A 22,177-nucleotide genomic window follows, 5' to 3' on the forward strand; every position below is an offset into this window, starting at 1 on the left:
ACCGTATGTGTGCAACTCTGTAGAGAGGTCGTAGTTTCGATCTTAGTGCCCTGAGGGGCTGTTCGAGAGTGCCTCCCGAAGGGCTATCCAAGTGACGGTCCGAGTTCTGTGGGTCCTCCCGGAGGGCTGTCCGAGTGACCGTTCGAGTTTCAAAGGTCCTCCCGAAGGGCTGCCCACGACACCGTCCGGGGACTGTTCGACCGCCTCCTGGAGGGCTGTCCATATGGCGGATGAGGGTATTCATCCTCGCGGTTGGGAGGTTGTAAATCCTAGCTGCGGGGATCTGCACCGCCGATCGTCATCGACTCTACTTCCCGCTGCGCTACGAGTCGGTAACGAAAAAGATCAAACCTTGTATGCAGTCTCCATAGTGGTCCTGGGCTGGTGTGTAGGTCAGAAATTTTTTGTTTTCTGCTACGTTACCCTACAGTGGCATCAAGAGCCGTGCTATGCGTAGATGCAGGTTTCGATCTAGAATTCATGGAGATGTATGGGTATTGCATAATATAATTAGGTAGTAGATGAGATCTATTGCTGAAAATTATTTATGCGGGTGACAGATGAAATCTGTTACCCGACGTTCTTGTTGCTTCCCTAGAATTTGCGTTTGCTCAATCTCGAGAGAGCATGGTGGAATTTGACAAAGTTCTGGCAATCCGTGATCCTGATTGATCATGGAAGTGCTATCAGTTCTTTGGGTTCTGCCGTAGTCAAAAGAAAGATGAAATTCGCAGATGAAAGGGCATTGCAGATATTATCTGCACGGGGGTCATGCGTATGACGAAGTTTAGTATGGGGCTCGAGATTTAATTATCTCGTGTTTCATACACCCCGAGATGTTAATCTAGCAACTTGAATAATCATACTTGATGATAAAATGTTGGTAGCTGCGGTTTAAGTCAAAACCTTAGAAGCCACGTAAAATAAAATTTTGCATAAACCGATTAGAGGTGTCTAACTTGGTTTTGCAGGATGTGCATGTGATGTGGTATAGCAGTGCTCATACTAATTCGATTATGTATGAGATGACTATATGATGTAATTTGATTAACATGACCTGCGTGTCATGGTTCGGCATGATGGCTGGAGCCATATGATTGCACTTTAATGACCTGCGTGTCAGCCTTAAGTAATGCATTAATTTTATACGCTATGGAGATAGCAATATTATCTGGTGCATCGACAAGGTGGTGGCAATCTTCGCGAAGGTGAACACCAACACGAATGCCGAAGACGAAGAAATGAAATACTTCTCCGTCAGAAAGGGCTATACCATATCATGCTATTATGAATTGCCTGAGATGTTTATCCCTTATGTTGCACCCTTCTTGATTGCGCGGTAGTCGCTTTTTATTAGGGTGATCTCTCACAAAAATACCAAGTAGTTAGTGTTCTCCCAAGTGTAGCACCGTCACGGCACCTATCTTTTCGAGGTGCGCCGTGTCACACGGGTACGAACGATTAGAGAAGTGTGAGGCGGGTGAGTTGAGACCTCGCAGCGAGATCACTTGGTTGTCTTGACGTTCAGGCATGACCGTCATGAGTTCGGAACACACGCATCGAAAGATGAACAAGAGTCACATAGAGATGTGATTGGCAAGTTGGCCTACCGGTTGAGATTTTTCATCATCAGTGGTGTTACACCAATGGCGAACAATTGAAATGTGGGTCTTGTATCACTCACAATCAATTTTGAGAGACATTGATTTGAGTGGGAGCGCACTGTTGAATTAACATGTTTAATTCTTAGTGCAATTAATTATGAACACTGTCTAAGTGTTTCTTGCAAAATAGTTGTAGAATAATGGCTCGCGTTTCCACCTTCCCTATTAAAATTGAATAGCTGTTAAATATCTGGTTAAAACTTTACGATTGGTAACGTAATATGAGGATTGTCCTCAAAAGTGCCGAGAAGGACTTTGTCCTACCGCATGCTTTCCGTATCCTCCCGCTAATGCTATGGATCATGTGACTCTCGTCCTTCGATCCAAAAGCTATAATTCCGTTTCAGTCAAGTGCAATATGTTTGCTTCCATGAAACCCAAACTTCGAAAGTTGGGATAGTTATATGATATTCATGGAACTGAAAATTATTTTCAGATACAAACAAAGCAATGTTTGTTTGCAAGTATTAGTAAAAGTGTTTACTATGCATTTGACTGTTGGGAAAGGGATCCAGAAGAACGCCTGTCATATAATGAAAGGTGAATAAAACAACAACTTAAAGAGAAAGGAAGTGTCCACAGGGTGTTAGTATGACTTACACGCCTAGGAAGTTCGGGGCTAACGCCACTCTTAAGTTGGGTGCTTCTTTTGCGAGTAGGAGAAATACTAAAAGTTAAACTATTAGAAGTATAAAGGCAGAAAGAAAGATGACTGGAATATCCAGCTCATGTATGAATGTCATACAAGTTTTTGATGTATAGTAGGTTGTTCAAAGATATAGTTCTTGGGAATTATGGTTAAACATGTTAATCACTAATTCCTGGGTATTGTGAGTTAATCACAAAGATACCCGCTCGATTGCATTCAATTGCGAATCACTGTAAGAGCTACTGTGGCCTAAAAAGACTAGCCAGAAATGAGGTTAAGGTATACACAGGGAACATAGTAAATGTTACTATACCTTCCATCGGTGTATTGCCGTCTGTATTTATTTTCATAATTCATTTAGAGTTTTACAAACTCTAGCCCATTGCATAAGGTATCTTGCAAGAAGGTTGTTCATAAGAGAACCTTTTATGTTCGATGTTATGAATAACACAAGGGCCATACTTTCATTATGAATGAGATGTATGTTATGAATATTGATAATAATACAATACCTCTGGGTTTACTTTCATAATTCAATTTAGAGTTTCATAAACTCTAGCCCATTGCACAATGTTTGTTGCAAAAGAGTTGTTCATAAAAACAACAATTGTTGTTAAGTATTATGAATAACATGAAGGGCCATGCTTCCATCCAAGATGGGACGTATGTTATGAATATTGAGGGTAATATGATACATCCATAACACTGACGCTAAATGTCGCAAGACTAAAAGAATACCACACAAGTGTGGCACTACATTTGGTCACATTGGAGAAACCCGCATGGAAAATTCCATTATGATGGATTTTGAAGTCTTTTTGATTTTGAATCATCTGACACTTGCAACTTTCCTCCAAAAAGTGAAGTGACTAAAATACCGTTCACATGCCATAAGGAACGAACAACAAACTTATTAGTGATCATACATTTGATGTGTATAGTCCGATAAGTGTTGTTAGTGGTGGATTTATTTATCTTCAGAAATGACTCAAGTAGATATATGGATATTTACTTGATGAGACGTAAGTCTGGATCTTTTGAAATCATTCGAAAGGTTTTCAAAAATGAAGTAGAAGTTATTGTAACAAGAAAATTATGTTTCTGCAATTTGATTGCACAAAGGAATATTTGAGTTACATGTTTAGCGAATGTCTGATGAGTTGTGAAAGGGGTTTCATAACTTGCACCTCCCGGAACACCACTGCAAGTGAAAAGTCCGTGGAGATGTAATCTAACCATTTATGACATGGTAAGGTCAAAGATGACATAAATAAATTTGCCATTATCCTTTTAAAGTGATGCTTTAGAGACTGCGGCTTTTACACTGAAAAGAGCTACATCGGGTCTGTTGAAATGAAGCCATGGTATGGTACGCCCAACCATGTTGTATCTTTTCTTAACATTTGGAATATGGGGCTTGTGTAAAAGGTTACAAACCTATTCCAAATCAGACAAGTGCTACTTTGTAGGTTATCCCAAGTCATTGGGTATTCCTCCCTCACTATACCGAGGCAAATAGGTTTGCCACAAAGAACGGTATGCTTTTAAAGAGAATGGTTCTTTCTAAAATGTGAGTGGGAGAATAGTGCAACTCGACGAGATAAACAGTATCTTCATCAGATCAAAGGAAAGAGACCTTCGAAGTAATTCCAGAGTTTCCTACTGCGACTGATACGGAAGTCTCTACAATAAAATGTATAAACTTCGGTCGAACTTGCAGCTGAACCACGTAGGCAAGGCTCGTGCAAACCTCTCAGGTGCGCAAACGAGATATTGTTGTTAGACAACATTATACCTACGATACACAAGGAAGCGTTGATGGGCCTTGACTCCAGAATTGGCTAAATGCCAATACAACCCGAGTTTGTTTCCATATAAGTGATTCAAGATTAAAACCTTGATACACCTTTCGGAAGACTTAGAGTCTAACGAATATTTATGGAACTTAAAACTGATACGGATAAAAATGTTTTATCCATAAAGCTTGACTTGTTGAAATAACAAGTTCAAGAGTTGACTACGATGAGGTTGTTTTCATCGTAGCGATGCTTAAAGTCGGTTCGGGTAACTAGCAATTAATACATATTTCAATCATGAGATATGAAACATGGATGATAAAAGGATTTCCATCTGATGGAAATGAAAGCTAGGACTTGTATATGATACAGTCCAAAGTAATTTGTCGATCCAGAGGATGCTAGTAGGTATGCAAACTTCAGAGTTCCAGCAATGGACAGAAGAGAGCAAAATGGAGTTGGAATCTTCGTGTTTTGATGAAATGGTCAAAGGGGTTTTGACTTCATCAATGGGTAACGAAGATGCTTGTAATTCAAGAAAGTAAGTGGGAGCGTAATAATATTTCTAAAAACCTTATGTGCTTGGCACATTGGTAATTGGAAATAAATTTCTTGACACAAATTAGGACTTATTTGAAAATAGTTTTTCGATGAAGTGCTTAGGCTAAATAGCCTCAATATTAGGCATGATGATCTATGGAGATAGATTTACCTAATGGGGCTAAGCAATGAATACATATTGACAAGATGCTAAAACCTTTTAGCATTTAAAACGCCAAGGAGTGATTCTTGCCAAAGTCACATGGAAAGAGTTTTTGCAAGACTCGGTGTCCCAAAACACTGATGAGTAAAATACATGATGCAGATTCCACACACTTTTGTGTTTGGATTAATCATGTATTCCATGGTATGTAAAACAACCAGATATGTCCGATACTCCCTAGGTGTTGTGAGTATGGATACCAAAGTGATCAAATTACTGATCATGGGACAACAGTGAAAGATGTCACAGAGTACTAGAGTAAGTACTGATGACATGGTTTTCTTGCAAGCAGAGATCATGAAGAGTTCGTTGTAAAATGTTACATCGATATAGTCTTCATCTTTTCTCCATGCGATTTTCGATTTAAATTAAGGGTTTTGTGTAACACACAATGTGGTGGCACAGTTAGTTGGAATTTGTTCAAACTAGTTACTGTGGCGAATTCTATAACAAGGGCTAAGTATGTTGACGCTTTAGAAGCGACAAAGAAGATGTTGAATCATATAGTTCATTCATGAACTTAGTATAGTTCCAAGATGGCTTTTGACAATGGGACACTACTGCAGGTAGTTGCTCCATAACTCAGTCTGAGGAATCCAGGTTCGACCTGTGATTCACATACATACAAAGCCAAGTCCACACAAAATATGAATTTTGTGAAAACGCGAGGACATGCAAAGATACACACGGAACTGAAGTCGTCAGATCCGTTGGACATCAGGCTATACCACAAGCGAAGCATATTTACACCGGTGTGCCACAGGTGTGAAGTGCATTAGCATAAGCTAGATTACTGTCTCTAGTGCAAGTGGGAGTCTGTAGGAGATATGCCCTAGAGGCAATAATAAATGTTATTGATTATCTCCTTGTTCATAATTATGTTTATGTTCCATGCTATAACTGCTGTGGTTCCCGAGCCCGTATATCCATAAAGGCTCTGGGGAGAACCCATATGCACGTGTGGAATAATAAACGGTAAAATGTATTCCTAGTCGTGCCTCTAAGACTAGCTCAAGTGTTGCATGATGATTATGTTTTCCCAATCATGGGCATGTCTATGCCAAGCAACTTTGAGGGCACAATGTCAGGAAGGACATTTGTGTTGAATCGACCCGAATTGATGTTATGCTATGAGATACATTCGTCACAAGTTAATGGTTTATAACACAGAGATAGTTAATGTTTGCATAATTCCTTAGACCATGAGAGTATCGAGTTTCTTCATGCTTGCTTCATGAACTTTGGGGTTTGTTAAACGTCATCCGTAACTGGATGGCTATTACGGCGGCTTACGGGTTCATGGGAAAGTATGTTAAGTAACTTGATAGCTCGAGATTGGGATTTGCTCCTCCGACGATGGAGAGATATACTCGGGCCCACTCGGTGTTACGGTGTCCATCATCGTCTGGCCAGACACTTTGTGATTTGATCACGGGGATGCCGGAACACGAAACGAGAAAAGAGAACAAAACCGGTAACGAGGTAACTTGCATAGTGGACAAAGTGTTGGCCCATGGGGATGCAATAAATCTCACCTTAGGTGTTTGTGATATATCGTGAAGCAACAGGAATAGCTCACCTCAACTGGAGGTTCACTCGAATATTCATTCGTGTGGGTATAGGAGTCAATATGGGTGTCCACGGCCCCGATGTTGATCATTGATCGGAAGGGGTTCCAGGTCATGTCTATACTTCACCGAACCTATAGGGTCACACGCTTAAGGGTCATCTATCTGCTGAATACTAGACAGGGAGTCTGAGAGAAAATCACCGAAAAAGTTTCGGACACCGAAAAGTTTCGGACAGCGGAATCGTACCGCAGAGAGAGGTCACCGGATGAGTTTCGGTGAAACCGAAAAAGTTGTTTCGGGGTATGCCATTAAGTCAAAATGGTTTCGGCACATGCCTGATAATTCTTGGAGGGTGCCAGAATCATTCTGGAAACTTTTTGGAATTTTCAGAAATAAAAACCGAAAATGTTTCGGAGCTGCCGGTACCGCTTTGGCTGTTTTTCGCAGATGAAATTCACTAATCTGAAATTGTTTCAGAATGAATCCAAAATCATTTTAGTGGGTACTGGAATTATTCTAAGACCCATAGAAATATTTTCGGATTTAGTGAACGCGAAAAATTGTCTTCATGAATAGTGAAAACGCATTCTTGTTTGCTTTTCGCAGATGAAAATCACTAAACCGAAATTGTTTCGGAACGCGTTGAAAATTATTTTAGTGGGTACTGGAAATGTTCTGAGCCCACATAAATATTTTCAATTCGAACGGACGCTGAAAAATGTCGTCATGAATAGTGAAAGTGTTTTTTGCTTGGCTTCTTGGAGAAGCCACCTTGAGGGCCTTTTTGGTATTTCCCCCCTTGGCTTCTTGGAGAAGCCACCCTTGGGCTTGGCCTATAAATAGGGGTGGAGGGGGCTGCCTAAAGGATCATCCCTTCTCACATACATGCCATTGCAATGATCTGGCTTCTTCTCTCCCTCCCAGTGAAATAGTTTCGTAGAGCCGAAAGGCTGTCTGGGTTCCGGCAGGAACTAGTTCTGGACGGCGAAGCCCTGCCGGATAGCTGACACCGTATGTGTGCAACTCTGTAGAGAGGTCGTAGTTTCGATCTTAGTGCCCTGAGGGGCTGTTCGAGAGTGCCTCCCGAAGGGCTATCCAAGTGACGGTCCGAGTTCTATGGGTCCTCCCGGAGGGCTGTCCGAGTGACCGTTCGAGTTTCGAAGGTCCTCCCGAAGGGCTGTCCACGACGCCGTCCGGGGACTGTTCGACCGCCTCCCGGAGGGCTGTCCGTATGGCGGATGAGGGTATTCATCCTCGCGGTTGGGAGGTTGTAAACCCTAGCTGCGGGGATCTGCACCGCCGATCGTCATCGACTCTACTTCCCGCTGCGCTACGAGTCGGTAACGAAAAAGATGAAACCTTGTATGCAGTCTCCATAGTGGTCCTGGGCTGGTGCGTAGGTCAGAAATTTTTTGTTTTCTGCTACGTTACCCTACAAAAATCCCCTGAAATTAGAACCCTTATCACAAATTCATAACTGGAGTCGCAAAATCATACCGTAAATATTCTTCATTTTTATTTTGCAATTTGCAGTAGTTCAAATAATATATCAGTTACCCCAACACCATAGTTGAACTTGTAGCCGAGAAGATATCCCAAGGGCAATCCAAAAACTTGCCATCCTCCTCCAATATCAACCTCTTGAACCATCAATCGATCAATGTCATCAATTCCAGAGATGAGGTTGAGGTGACTTGAACGAAACAAAATCATTATGTTGTGAGAGGAAGAAGCATAACTGAAACCCATAGGCTGCACGCTATTGCACCATTGTCAAGCCAAGCAGTCCTTTGCTGAATCTTTTGTTCTTTGCCTCTTATGTGGCCGCTTATCATCTAAGCCTAGGCGCTGATCCACCTTCCCTAAATAGGATAAAACCCTCGATCTTAAAATCTAGGCATTCTTATTGGACCGCTCAAGTTAGCACCAAAGATACAAAATGAGTTCAAAAGATTCTGTTGATCGAATTATTTTGTCATTCCCAGGGAAGTTTCTCTGCTCACACACACAAACAAAAAGATTGAATATCCATGAAACTTGATCAAATTAAGCAGAAAAAAGAGTTAGAAAGTGGAAATTTTCTTACGCAAGCAGGGAATCCAAATATTGAGCTACAACAGAGAGTACTTGCGGACATATGTTGTGATTCTTGGCAAGAAATAGGAAAAGAGTTCATTCTGAATTTTACCCACGAAAACTAGCAGTAATTCATGGTATGATTATAGTGCTGCGAACAAGGGCCAGGTCATTGTCGAGCAAAGAGTTCATTGTAGTTCTTCTCTCCGTCCGACAAGCCATCAGGTTCCACTACCGCAATTGTCACCGCTGGGGCAGCGACGGCGACTGAGATGAGGGCGGTACGACGGGGACGGAGACAATCGTAGGACGACGATGGTGAAGGGCGGGTCGTCGTGCAGATGAGAGTGGTGGGCGGTGCAGGGCAGCGTCATCCATGCCAGGACTGCGGCCACTATGACCATGAGGTGGACGAGAAGGGAGTGGCGGCGGGAGGCATGGATTGGCCACGCGGAGCAGAGGACACGACGGCGGATAGAGATCTGGGCCAGTGAGGTGGCTTGCAGAGGAGTGTGAGGGCAGGCGGTGAAGCACAGGCTGTGGCGATTTTTACTTTGGAGAGAAATGAGATCAGGAGTGAGGGGATTCGGGGAGATGGGGGCTTGGGACCTGTGTTGGTGGGTCGTGGCTGTTTGGGTTTTCCCCGGTTTTTTTCTGTTGTTTCTTTTTGAGTGGGGATGGGAGGGGTGGCTGGTTTTGCAGGAGAGTGCAAAGGATATTGATCATTAAGACCGTAGACTTCCCTTTGTAGTAAAGATAAGAGAAACCGCTAAGATAACTGTACCGAACATAGTAGTAATAGTATTCATCTCTGGAGAAGCAGGTCATGTGCAACTTGTCAAGCACTTGGTAATTTTGTAACTATATAATCCAAACGTACTCCAACCACTGCATGTACATGCTGCTAAATGCATGTTTGCCGTAGTGATATGGTGGATCTGAGATGAGGATAAAAGGAATTAGGCTAGCTCTAGTGTGAGAAAGTAAAGATCAGCAAAAAGAAGGAAAAGTTAATTCTTGTTGCATTTCATTCACCCAAGCTGGGGCTATAATACTTCTACAACGGTCACATTAGGCTCTTGGCAGTTAGTTCACCTAAGATTAGCAGCTTAAACCAGGCTTAAACAGCTAACTAGAGACAACAAGGAAATGATAAATGATAAGTATAAACCGTTGGCTACACTTGGTCACTCCTGAACTGTGCATGAACCTTGAGTGAAGGTGGCAAAGTGATTGCCTGCATTGTCTTGGAGGTCTCAGTACCTTGAGTTATCAAGCAGATGGTGTCCTCTCATGGGCTCTGAGAGCATCTTGAGCTGCATCATCATCCCAGAGTTGGTAATGTATCAAGCGTGCGCCTCCTTGACTATGGTGCCAACTCTGATCAGGAGATGCTGCAACCTCTCCACCACCTTCTCCTCTGATCATGCATGGTTGGAGGAGTGGTAATTGTTCATTAGGAAGGAGATGAACCGACTTACAAGTTCACCTGTAAGTGCAGATATGGCAACCTTCATGACCAGGATTCATGACATAAGCTGCTTGTTGATCTCTGGTCAAATTTAACTAAGCTGGCCTCTGCCAAGTCTTGAAGTATTCGGGCATTTAAACAAACTATCCCTGAATGAGTTGGTGGGTGAAAGACATGGAGTAGTTTAAAGGCCCAAAGACATTACCGGGACTAGTCAACTTTCCAAGCAGCTTGGGAAAGAATTAACCAACCAGTATTTGTAATGTTCACGATAGGTCCAAGCCAGTTATTGTCCCGTTGCAAAATGTATATTTAATCGTCTTTGCAATTTTCTTTGGTTGGACTTTTACATTTTACGTACGAGGGAATGGCATCCCATATACGTGCAGTCTACTATTGCAAGGTTTGACCATGGACATTGTCTGGGTTTTTAACAGATAACTTAAGTGGAGAGAAGCAGCGCACAACTCATTGACAAAATATGGGCCCCTTTATCTTGGTCAGTGAGAATCACAACTCTATACCTTAGTAATATTTCTGAACACATGTAACTAGCTTGTTTCCACATTTGCTCCTTTTGTTTTATCAGAACCTATCAATCTCTGTATGGCTTATCTTGCGCTAATTCAATTTTTAATCGGAATTGTTGCACCATGTGCATTTTTAGATTCTAGGCTTTACCTGACTTTGATCTCCACAATGGTAAAAATGTGAAAGCAAATAATGTGATCCAACTTGGTTTTGTTATTAAAAAACTAAAAGTAGTCATCCTACAAGAAATTGTTTGTACCCCCTATATATTTGCTCCTTGTACTGAGTATGGTCAGAACAGTTACCAAAGCACGAGACAGTCTAAAATTTACGAAAAAATGCTTCATTATTGTGGTCGAAAATCGAATAGGAAGGCCTTAAGGAGGACGGAGTGACCCAAAACGAATTCTCTGCCAAAGATTTGCTAGAGCTATATACTTCTGCAGCAGTCACATTAGGCACTTGGCAGTTAGTTCAGATAAGACTAGCGGCTTAAACTGGGCTTAAACAGCAAACTATAGACAAGAAGGAAATGGTAAATGATGAGTAGAATCATGCCGTTGGATACACTTGGTCACTCCTGAACCGTTGGTGAACCTTGAGTGAAGGCGGGAAAGCAAACAATGTTTTTCTCCTGTTTTGGCCAGCTTCAAATTTAAAGTGTGCTCTGAATGTTCAGAAGTTCCAGAATCCTTAAACTAGACAACAGTTGAACAATACTCTTTTCTTATTTCAGTTAAGTTTTCTCACCTGCCTATATGGATCAGGATTCATTCAATGGCGCGACATGATGTTGTTTGTTATCTAGAAAGTGCAGGCGGGTTGGTGGATTGGATAGAACATACAATTTTATTTATAATTGAGAACTCCAACTCACCTACCCCAACTTGTTTGGGACTAAAGGCTTTGTTGTTGTTGTTGTTGGTCAATTTGAACTAAAGCCACGCCAGTTATTTTTGATCGGAGGGAGTATATAATCACTCCATAAAATGGTTTCTCCATGGCCACTTGAACACATCTCTTTGTCATGTAATGTAAAAAAGTACAAGGGTCACCTTCTTCATGTGTATCCTGATTCCTGAGCTTGACTTGTAACAAAGTGAGCAAATGAGTCATGAGGGGGTATCCATGATTCAAATGAAAATAGAACTAAGTCTTCTTTCGGTCTGACATTAGGAATGCTAGTAATTCCCCAAATGTTTCACATGGTGATTCCTTCTTGATTGAAACATTAACTGTATGGCGTGTTGTCCTAAGTGGAGTCCAATATGTCAATCCTCTTCCTCATTCTCGTCTGATTCCACCAAGGACGCGCTGTCGGAGTCTTCGTCTTCTAATTCAGACTCGAGCTCAGCAGTAGAAGGCTCGTACCCCTGGTCTGATTCCTCCGTTTCATCTTCCCCGGAATCGCTTGCCTCCATGTTCAGGAACTCCCAGCCACCATCGTCAACAAACTTCTGAGGATCATCAATGATAGTCTTTAGCATAGGGCGCCAGTTCAGATACAGCCTGCTCTGAAAGTACTTGAGATCAGTGGTGTCAATCCACTCCTTCATCGCATCAAGTGAGGTTGACTGAATGGAGTCGATGCGGAGAACATCCTTCTTCAAGTCCTTGAACATGATAGCCATGTCAAAGTTCTTTGTTCCAACCCTCTCCAGATTAACATGAAGGAAATATGCCCTAGAGGCAATAATAAATTTGTTATTTATATTTCCTTATATCATGATAAATGTTTATTATTCATGTTAGAATTGTATTAACCGGAAACTTGGTACATGTGTGTATACATAGACAAAAACAGAGTGCCCCTAGTATGCCTCTACTTGACTAGCTCGTTAATCAAAGATGGTTAATTTTCCTAACCATAGACATGAGTTGTCATTTGATGAACGGGATCACATCATTAGAGAATGATGTGATGGACAAGACCCATCCGTTAGCTTAGCATATATGATCATTAAGTTTTATTGCTATTGCTTTCTTCATGACTTATAAATATTCCTTTGACTATGAGATTATGCAACTCCCGGATACCGGAGGAACACTTAGTGTGCTATCAAATGTCACAACGTAACTGGGTGATTATAAAGATGCTCTACAGGTGTCTCCGAAGGTATTTGTTGGGTTGGCGTAAATCGAGATTAGGATTTGTCACTCCGTGTAATGGAGAGGTATCTCTGGGCCCTATCGGTAATGCACATCACTATAAGCCTTGCAAGCAATGTGACTAATGAGTTAGTTGCGGGATGATGCATTACAGAACGAGTAAAGAGACTTGCTGGTAACGAGATTGAACTAGGTATGATGATACCGACGATCGAATCTCGGGCAAGTAACATACCGATGACAAAGGGAATGATGTATGTTGTTATGCGGTTTGACCGATAAAGATCTTCGTAGAATATGTAGGAGCCAATATGAGCATCCAGGTTTGGCTATTGGTTATTGACTGGAGATATGTCTCGGTTATGTCTACATAGTTCTCGAACCCGTAGGGTCCGCACGCTTAACGTTCGATGACGATTTGTATTAAAGAGTTATGTGATTTGATGACCGAAGATTGTTCGGAGTCCCGGATGAGATCACGGACATGACGAGGAGTCTCGAAATGGTCGAGAAGTAAAGATTCATATATTGGAAGGCTATATTCGGACATCGGATAGGTTCCAAGTGATTCGGGCATTTTTCGGAGCACCGGAGAGTTACGGGAATACGGGGGAAGAAGTAATGGGCCTCATGGGCCTAGTGGTGGAAGAGAGGAGGCAGGCCAAGGAGTGGCGCGCGCCCCCCCTAGCCCAAACTGAATTGGACTAGGGCAGGGGGCCGGCCCCCCTTTCCTTCTCTCCTTCCTCTCCTTCCTTCTCCCTCTCTTCCTTTTGGTGGACTCCTACTAGGACTTGGAGTCCTAGTAGGACTCCACACTTGGGCGCGCCCCTAGAGCTGGCCGGGCTCCCCTCCTCTCCTCCTGTATATACTAAGGCAAGGGGGCACCCTAGAACACACAAGTTGATCTTTTAGCCGTGTGCGGTGCCCCCCTCCACAGTTACACACCTCGGTCATATCGTCGTAGTGCTTAGATGAAGCCCTGCGCCGGTAACTTCATCATCACTGTCACCACGCCGTCGTGCTGACGGAACTCTCCCTCGGCCTCAACTGGATCAAGAGTACGAGGGACGTCATCGAGATGAACGTGTGCTGAACTCGAGGGTGCCGTATGTTTGGTACTTGGATCGGTCGGATCGTGAAGACGTACGACTACATCAACCGTGTTGATAAAACACTTCGGCTTTTGGTCTACGAGGGTACGTGGACACACTCTACCCGCTCGTTGCTATGCATATCCTAGATAGATCTTGCGTGATCGTAGGATTTTTTTTGAAATTACTGCGTTCCCCAACAGTGGCATCCGAGCCAGGTCTATGCGTAGATGTTATTTGCACGAGTGGAACATAAAGGAGTTGTGGGCGTGTGTGTATACATATTGCTTGACGTTGCTAGTTGTTACTTGGTTCGGCGGTATTGTGAGATGAAGCGGCCCAAACCGACATTACGCGTACGCTTACGCGAGACCGGTTTCACCGCTTCGAGCACTCATTGCTTAAAGGTGACTAGCGGGTGTCTGGCTCTCTCACTTTAGTTGAACCGGTTTCAATGAAGAGGGTTCTTTTAGAAGATCAAAAAGCAATGACTACACCACGTTGTGGTTTTGCGTAAGTAAGAATCAGTTCTTCTAACCCCGTGGCAGCCACGTTAAACTTGCAACAACAAAGTAGAGGACGTCTAACTTGTTTTTGCAGGGCATGTTGTGATGTGATATGGTCAAGACGTGATGAGATATAAGTTGTTGTATGAGATGATCATGTTTTGTAAAGTTATCGGCAACTGGCAGGAGCCTTATGGTTGTCGCTTTATTGTATGCAATGCAATCGCCATGTAATAGTTTTACTTTATCACTAAGCGGTAGCGATAGTCGTAGAAGTAATAGTTGGCGAGACGACAACGACGCTACGATGGAGATCAAGGTGTCAAGCCGGTGACGATGGAGATCATGATGATGCTTCGGTGATGGAGATCATGAGCACAAGATGATGATGGCCATATCATGTCACATATTTTGATTGCATGTGATGTTTATCTTTTATGCATCTTATTTTGCTTAGTACGGCGGTACCATTATAAGACGACCTTTCACTAAATTTCAAGGTATAAGTGTTCTCCCTGAGTATGCACCGTTGCTACAGTTCTTCGTGCCGAGACACCACGTGATGATCGGGTGTGATAAGCTCTACATTCACATACAACGGGCGCAAGCCAGTTTTGCACACGCGGAATACTCGGGTTAAACTTGACGAGCCTAGCATATGCAGATATGGCCTCGGAACACTGAGACCGAAAGGTCGAGCGTGAATCATATAGTAGATATGATCAACATAAGATGTTCACCATTGAAACTACTCCATCTCACGTGTTGATCAGACATGGTTTAGTTGATTTGGAGCACGTGATCATTTAGATGACTCGAGTGATGTCTATCTAAGTGGGAGTTCTTAAGTAATATGATTAATTGAACTTTAATTTATCATGAACTTAATCTTGGTTGTATTTGCAAATTATGTTGTAGATCTATAGCTCGCGATATAGCTCCATGTTTTTTTTTGATATGTTCCTAGAGAAAAATTAGTTGAAAGATGATAGTGGCAATGATGCGGACTTGGTCCGTGATATGAGAATTATCTTCATTGCTGCACAGAAGAATTATATCCTTGATGCACCGCTAGGTGACAAATCTATTATAGGAGCAGATGCAGACGTTATGAATGTTTGACAAAGTTCAGTATGATGACTACTTGATAGTTTAGTGCACCATGCTTTACGACTTAGAACCAGGACTTCAAAAACGTTTTGAACGCCATGGAGCATATGAGATGTTCCAAGAGATGAAATTAGTATTTCAGTCTCATGCCCGTGTCAACAGGTTGAGACTTCTGACAAGTACTTTGCCTACAAGATGGAGGAGAATAGCTCAACCAGTGAGCATGTGCTCAGAATGTCTGAGTACTACAATCACTTGAATCAAGTGGGAGTTAATCTTCCAGATAAGATAGTGATTGACAGAGTACTCTAGTCACTATCACCAAGTTACTGGAACTACGTGATGAACTATAATATGCAAGGGATGACGAAAACGATTCTCGAGCACTTCGTGATGTTGAAATCGACGAAGGTAGAAATCAAGAAAGAGCATCAAGTGTTGATGGTTAACAAGACAACTAGTTTCAAATAAAAGGGAAAAGGGAAGAAGGGGAACTTCAAGAAGAACGGCAAGCAAGTTGCTGCTCAAGTGAAGAAACCCAAGTCTTGACCTAAGCTTGAGACTGAGTGCTTCTACTGCAAAGGGACTGGTCACTAGAAACGGAACTGCCCCAAGTATGTGTGGATAAGAAGGATGGCAAAGTGAACAAAGGTATATTTGATATACAGATTATTGATGTGTACTTTACTAGTGCTCATAAGCAACCCCTCAATATTTGATACCGGTTCAATTGCTATGATTAGTAACTTGAAACAGGAGTTGCAGAATAATAGAGACTAGTTAAAGGGCAATGTGACGATGTGTGTTGGAAATGTTTCCAAGATTGATATGATCACCATCGCACACTCCCTCTATCTTCGGGATTAGTGTTGAGCCAAAATAAATGTTATTTGGTGTTTGTGTTGAGCATGAATATGATTAGATCATGTTCATTGCAATACGGTTATTCATTTAAGACAGAGAATAATTGTTGTTCTGTTTACTTGTATAAAACCTTCTATGGTCATACACCCAATGTGATTGGTTTATTGAATCTCGATCATGTGATACACATATTCATAATATTGATGCCAAAAGATGCAAAGTTAATAATGATAGTGCAACATATTTATGGCACCGCCATTTAGGTCATATTGGTGTAAAGCGGATGAAGAAACTCCATGCTGATGGGCTTTTGGAATCACTTGATTATGAATCACTTGATGCTTGCGAACCATGCCTTATGGGCAAGATGAGTAAGACTCCGTTCTCCGGAACAATGGAGCGAGCAACTGACTTATTGGAAATAATACATACTGATGTATGTGGTCCAATGAGTGTTGAGGCTTGCGGCGGGTATCGTTATTTTCTGACCTTCACAGATAATTTGAGCAGATATGGGTATATCTACTTGATGAAGCATAAGTCTGAAACATTTGAAAAGTTCAAATAATTTCAGAGTAAAGTGGAGAATCATCATAACAAGAAAATAAAATTTTCTATGATCTGTTCGCAGAGATAAAATATTTGAGTTACGAGTTTGGCCTTAATTTAAAATAATGTGAAATAGTTTCACTACTCACGCCACCTAGAATACCACAGTGTAATGGTGTGTCCGAACGTCGTAACCGCACTTTATTAGATATGGTGCGATCTATGATGTCTCTTACCGATTTACCACTATCATTTTAGGGGTTATGCTTTAGAGACAGCTGCATTCACGTTAAAAAGGGGCACCATCTAAATCCGTTGAGATGACACCGTATGAACTATGGTTTTGCAAGAAACCTAATCTGTCATTTCTTAAAGTTTGGGATTGCAATGCTTATGTGAAAAAGTTTAAACATGATAAGCTCGAAGCCAAATCGGAGAAGCAAGTCTTCATAGGATACCCAAAATAAACTATTGGGCAGACCCTCTATCACTGATCCTAAGGCAAGATTTTTTTATTACTAAAATGGATCCTTTCTAGAGAAGGAGTTTCTCTCGAAAGAAGTGAGTGGGAGGAAAGTAGAACTTGATAAGGTAATTGTACCTTCTCCCGAATTGGAAATTAGTTCATCACAGAAATCAGTTCCAGTGATGGCTACAGCAACTAGTGAGGAAGTTAATTATGATGATCATGAAACTTCGGATCACGTTACTACAGAACTTCGTACATCAACCAGAGCACGATCTGCACCAGATTGGTATGGTAATCATGTTCTGGAAATCATGTTACTAGACCATGACGAACCTACGAACTATGAGGAAGCGATGATGAGCCCAGATTCCGCGAAATGGCTTAAGGCCATGAAATCTGGGATAGGATCCATGTATGAGAACAAAGTATGGACTTTGGTGGACTTGCCCGATGATCGGCAAGCCATTGAGAATAAATGGATCTTCAAGAGGAAGACTGACGCTGATAGTAGTGTTACTATCTACAAAGCTCGAATTGTCGCAAAAGGTTTTCGACAAGTTCAATGTGTTGACTACGATGAGATTTTCTCACTCGTATCAATGCTTAAGTCTGTCCGAATCATGTTAGCAAATGCCGCATTTTATGAAATCTGGCAAATGGATATCAAAACTACATTCCTTAATGGATTTATTAAAGAAGAGTTGTATATGATGCAACCAGAAGGTTTTGTCAATCCTAAAGGTGCTAACAAAATGTGCAAACTCCAGCGATCCATCTACGGACTGGTGCAAGCATCTCGGAGTTGGAATATACACTTTTGATGAGTTGATCAAAGCATATAGTTTTGTACAGACTTGCGGTGAAGCCTGTATTTACAAGAAAGTGAGTGGGAGCATTACAACCTTTTTGATAAGTATATGTGTATGACATATTGTTGATCAGAAATGATGTAGAATTTTCTAGAAAGCATAAAGGAGTGTTTGAAAGGATTTTTTCAAAAGAAAGACCTCAGTGAAGCTGCTTACATATTGGGCATCAAGATCTATAAAGATAGATCAAGACGCTTGATAAGACTTTCGATGAGTACATACCTTGATAAGATTTTGAAGGAGTTCAAAATGGATCAGTCAAAGAAGGAACTCTTGCCTGAGTTATAAGGTATGAAGTTGAGGAAGACTCAAAACCCGACCACGACAGAAGATAGAGAGAGAATGAAAGTCATTCCCTATGCCTCAGCCATAGGTTCTATGAAGTATGCTATGCTATATACCAGACCTATTGTGTACCTTGCCATGAGTTTGGTAAAAGGGTAGAATAGTGTTCTAAGGAGTAGATCACTAGACAACGGTCACAATTATCCTTAGAGGACTTAGGAAATATTTCTCGGTTATGGAGGTGACAAAGAGTTTGTCGTAAGGAGTTACGTCGATGCAAGATTTTACATCGATCCAGATGACTCTACGTATCAATCTGGATACATATTGAAAGTGGGAGCAATTAGCTAGAGTAGCTCCGTGCAGAGCATTGTAGACATGGAAATTTGCAAAATACTCACGGATCTGAATGTGGCAGACCCATAGACTAAAACTTCTCTCACATGCAAAACATGATCACACCTTACTACTCTTGGGTATTAATCACATAAGCAATGTGAACTAGATTACTGAATCTAGTAAACCCTTTGAGTGTTGATCACATGGCGATGTGAACTATGGGTGTTAATCACATGGTGATGTGAACTATTGGTGTTAAATCACATGGCGATGTGAACCAGATTATTGACTCTAGTGCAAGTGGGAGACTGAAGGAAATATGCCCTAGAGGCAATAATAAATTTGTTATTTATATTTCCTTATATCATGATAAATGTTTATTATTCATGCTAGAATTGTGTTAACCGGAAACTTGGTACATGTGTGAATACATAGACAAAAACAGATTGTCCCTAGTATGCCTCTACTTGACTAGCTCGTTAATCAAAGATGGTTAAGTTTCCTAACCATAGACATGAGTTGTCATTTGATGAACGAGATCACATCATTAGAGAAAGATGTGATGGACAAGACCCATCCGTTAGCTTAGCATATATGATCGTTAAGTTTTATTGCTATTGCTTTCTTCATGACTTATACATATTCCTTTGACTATGAGATTACGCAACTCCCGGATACCGGAGGAACACTTAGTGTGCTATCAAACGTCACAATGTAACTGGGTGATTATAAAGATGCTCTACAGGTGTCTCCGAAGGTATTTGTTGGGTTGGCGTAAATCGAGATTAGGATTTGTCACTTCGTGTAATGGAGAGGTATCTCTGGGCCCTCTCGTTAATGCACATCACTATAAGCCTTGCAAGCAATGTGACTAATGAGTTAGTTGCGGGATGATGCATTACGAAATGAGTAAAGAGACTTGCCGGTAACGAGATTGAACTAGGTATGATGATACCGGCGATCGAATCTCGGGCAAGTAACATACCGATGACAAAGGAAATGACGTATGTTGTTATGCGGTTTGACCGATAAAGATCTTCGTAGAATATGTAGGAGCCAATATGAGCATCTAGGTTCCGCTATTGGTTATTGACTGGAGATATGTCTCGGTCATGTCTACATAGTTCTCGAACCCGTAGGGTCCGCACGCTTAAAGTTCGATGACGATTTGTGTTAAAGAGTTATGTGATTTGATGACCGAAGATTGTTCGGAGTCCCGGATGAGATCACAGACATGACGAGGAGTCTCGGAATGGTCAAGAAGTAAATATTCATATATTGGAAGGCTATATTCGGAAATCGGAAAGGTTCGGAGTGATTCAGGTATTTTTCGGAGCACCTGGGAGTTACGGGAATACGGGGGAAGAAGTAATGGGCCTCATGGGCCTAGTGGTGGAATAGAGGAGGCAGGCCAAGGAGTGGCGCGCTCCCCCCTAGCCCAAACCGAATTGGACTAGGGCCGGGGGGCCGGCCCCCCTTTCCTTCTCTCCTTCCTCTCCTTCCTTCTCCATCTCTTCCTTTTGGTGGACTCCTACTAGGACTTGGAGTCCTAGTAGGACTCCACACTTGGGCGCGCCCCTAGGGCCGGCCGGCCTCCCCTCCTCTCCTCCTTTATATACTGAGGCAAGGGGGCACCCTAGAAAACACAAGTTGATCTCTTAGCCGTGTGCGGTGCCCCTCTCCACAGTTACACACCTCGGTCATATCGTCGTGGTGCTTAGGCTAAGCCCTGCGCCGGTAACTTCATCATCACCGTCACCATGCCGTCGTGCTGACGAAACTCTCCCTCGGCCTCAACTGGATCAAGAGTGCGAGGGACGTCATCGAGTTGAACGTGTGCTGAACTCGGAGGTGCCGTACGTTCGGTACTTGGATTGGTCGGATCGTGAAGACGTACGACTACATCAACCGCATTGATAAAACGCTTCCGCTTTCGGTCTACGAGGGTACGTGGACACACACTCCCCGCTCGTTGCTATGCATCTCCTGGATAGATCTCGCGTGATCGTAGGATTTTTTTTGAAATTACTGCGTTCCCCAACATAACAATCTCTATCTCACCCAAGGTCACCACCAGGAAAGGAGTCTCAATTTGCTCAGCCAAACAAGTTGAAGTTGGAATGATGAAAGCTGAAGCATATGTTCTATATTCCCGTACATGATATCCATACGCTCATAGCCCTTGAAGTAGAATATCTGAAACCATTAACATGGGCCTCAAAAGTTCGTGTCAGCTTTCTCCAATGACCACCAAATGCAGGCCGTATCCACACACCATTAAGCCTCATTTGCTTTGTTTTGGTGCTTTGATTGCTGGAGTTTCTCCTAAGTAACAAGGGTGGTTGCCTGCTGGAGTTTCTCATGAGTATCAAGGGTGGCCCTGTCTGACTCCCTTGAAGCTAATTGTCTCCTCAATGTTTTGATCTGCTGCACAACTTCACTGCTATGTCGTGGATCCTTCGAGCGGAATGTAATCTCTTTCAAGTAGATAGCTCCTTGAGCCTTCAGATCTTTGTCATTTGACAATTGGCATGCCAGGTACATTAAAGAAAATACGGATAGTCCCTTCATTCTTTTGACAAAGGATTGTCATTTGAGCCTAGAAGGACCACGGCCATCGCCAGAACCAGAACCACCCCCAGCAAGCTTTCTAGCAGTCTCTTCATTCTTTTGACGGGCAAGTACAACCTAGTGCTGTCTCCGGAGCTCTTCCTTGGGCATCTCCGGTTGTCTGACCCAAGTGTTGCCTTGGATGGTAGTGCTTCCAGGCCATCCGGCTTCGGAACTTCCTCCTCATCATTAAATGAATATGCAACATCTTTAATAGCCTTGGAGCAATTGGTCAAGATCTCTGCAGTCTTGTCACTAACTAATGCTGTATCAGCTAATAGCAAAGAGAACTGCTTTGTCTTCTCATTGTTTGTTTCTGCCTGTATATTACTCAAACCAAGGTTGACATTGAAAATCTTGCCCTCTTTTATCAGGCGGCCATTCTTGTCTGTCAACTTTAAGCCTGATTCTAGGAACTCAATGCTAATTCCAGTTCTAGCTGACTTTGTTAGATTAGGAAGCAGTTCAGGGGCATTCCTCTCAAACACTGCAACTCCAGCCTTAAAAACTGCAGACATCTGATTGCCTGGTTTACATGCTGCTAAAGCAGCTTCCTGGGCTTTCAAAAGTGTCTCATACGCCTTACTCTGTGCCGGGGTAGCATCTATCAAAGATGTTCTGGCGACATTGGAACAGTAGTTACTGTACCTGGACCCAATTGTACAGATGATATGTTAGAGTACGTAATGGGCCGAATGGGCCTGGGCTGGCGGTATAGCCCGTTAGTCTTAGGGTTAATTAGAGATAAGGGTCACTTGCTTAGGGGTCAAGTAAACCTCTCTATATAAGGGGAGGAGATGTATCAATCTAATCAAGCAAGAATTAAGAAGGAAATCCCTTCCCTCTTTCCCGGCC

The 22,177-nt window shown here is 42.3% G+C and overlaps 1 protein-coding gene across 1 annotated transcript in view; it reads right to left on the bottom strand.

Annotated features, from left to right (window-relative positions):
- LOC109772684 (FACT complex subunit SPT16) overlaps positions 1-21,840 on the bottom strand; it is a 317,676-nt gene extending 295,836 nt beyond the window's left edge. The window contains 4 exon segments of the mRNA XM_073506711.1: positions 20,895-21,012; positions 21,014-21,238; positions 21,240-21,311; positions 21,460-21,840. Of these exon segments, the coding sequence (XP_073362812.1) occupies positions 20,895-21,012; positions 21,014-21,238; positions 21,240-21,311; positions 21,460-21,840 (796 nt within the window).
- Between the last annotated feature and the right edge of the window lie 337 nt (positions 21,841-22,177).

Source organism: Aegilops tauschii, chromosome 2 (assembly GCF_002575655.3).
Source record: "Aegilops tauschii subsp. strangulata cultivar AL8/78 chromosome 2, Aet v6.0, whole genome shotgun sequence".
Taxonomy (NCBI): Eukaryota; Viridiplantae; Streptophyta; class Magnoliopsida; order Poales; family Poaceae; genus Aegilops; species Aegilops tauschii.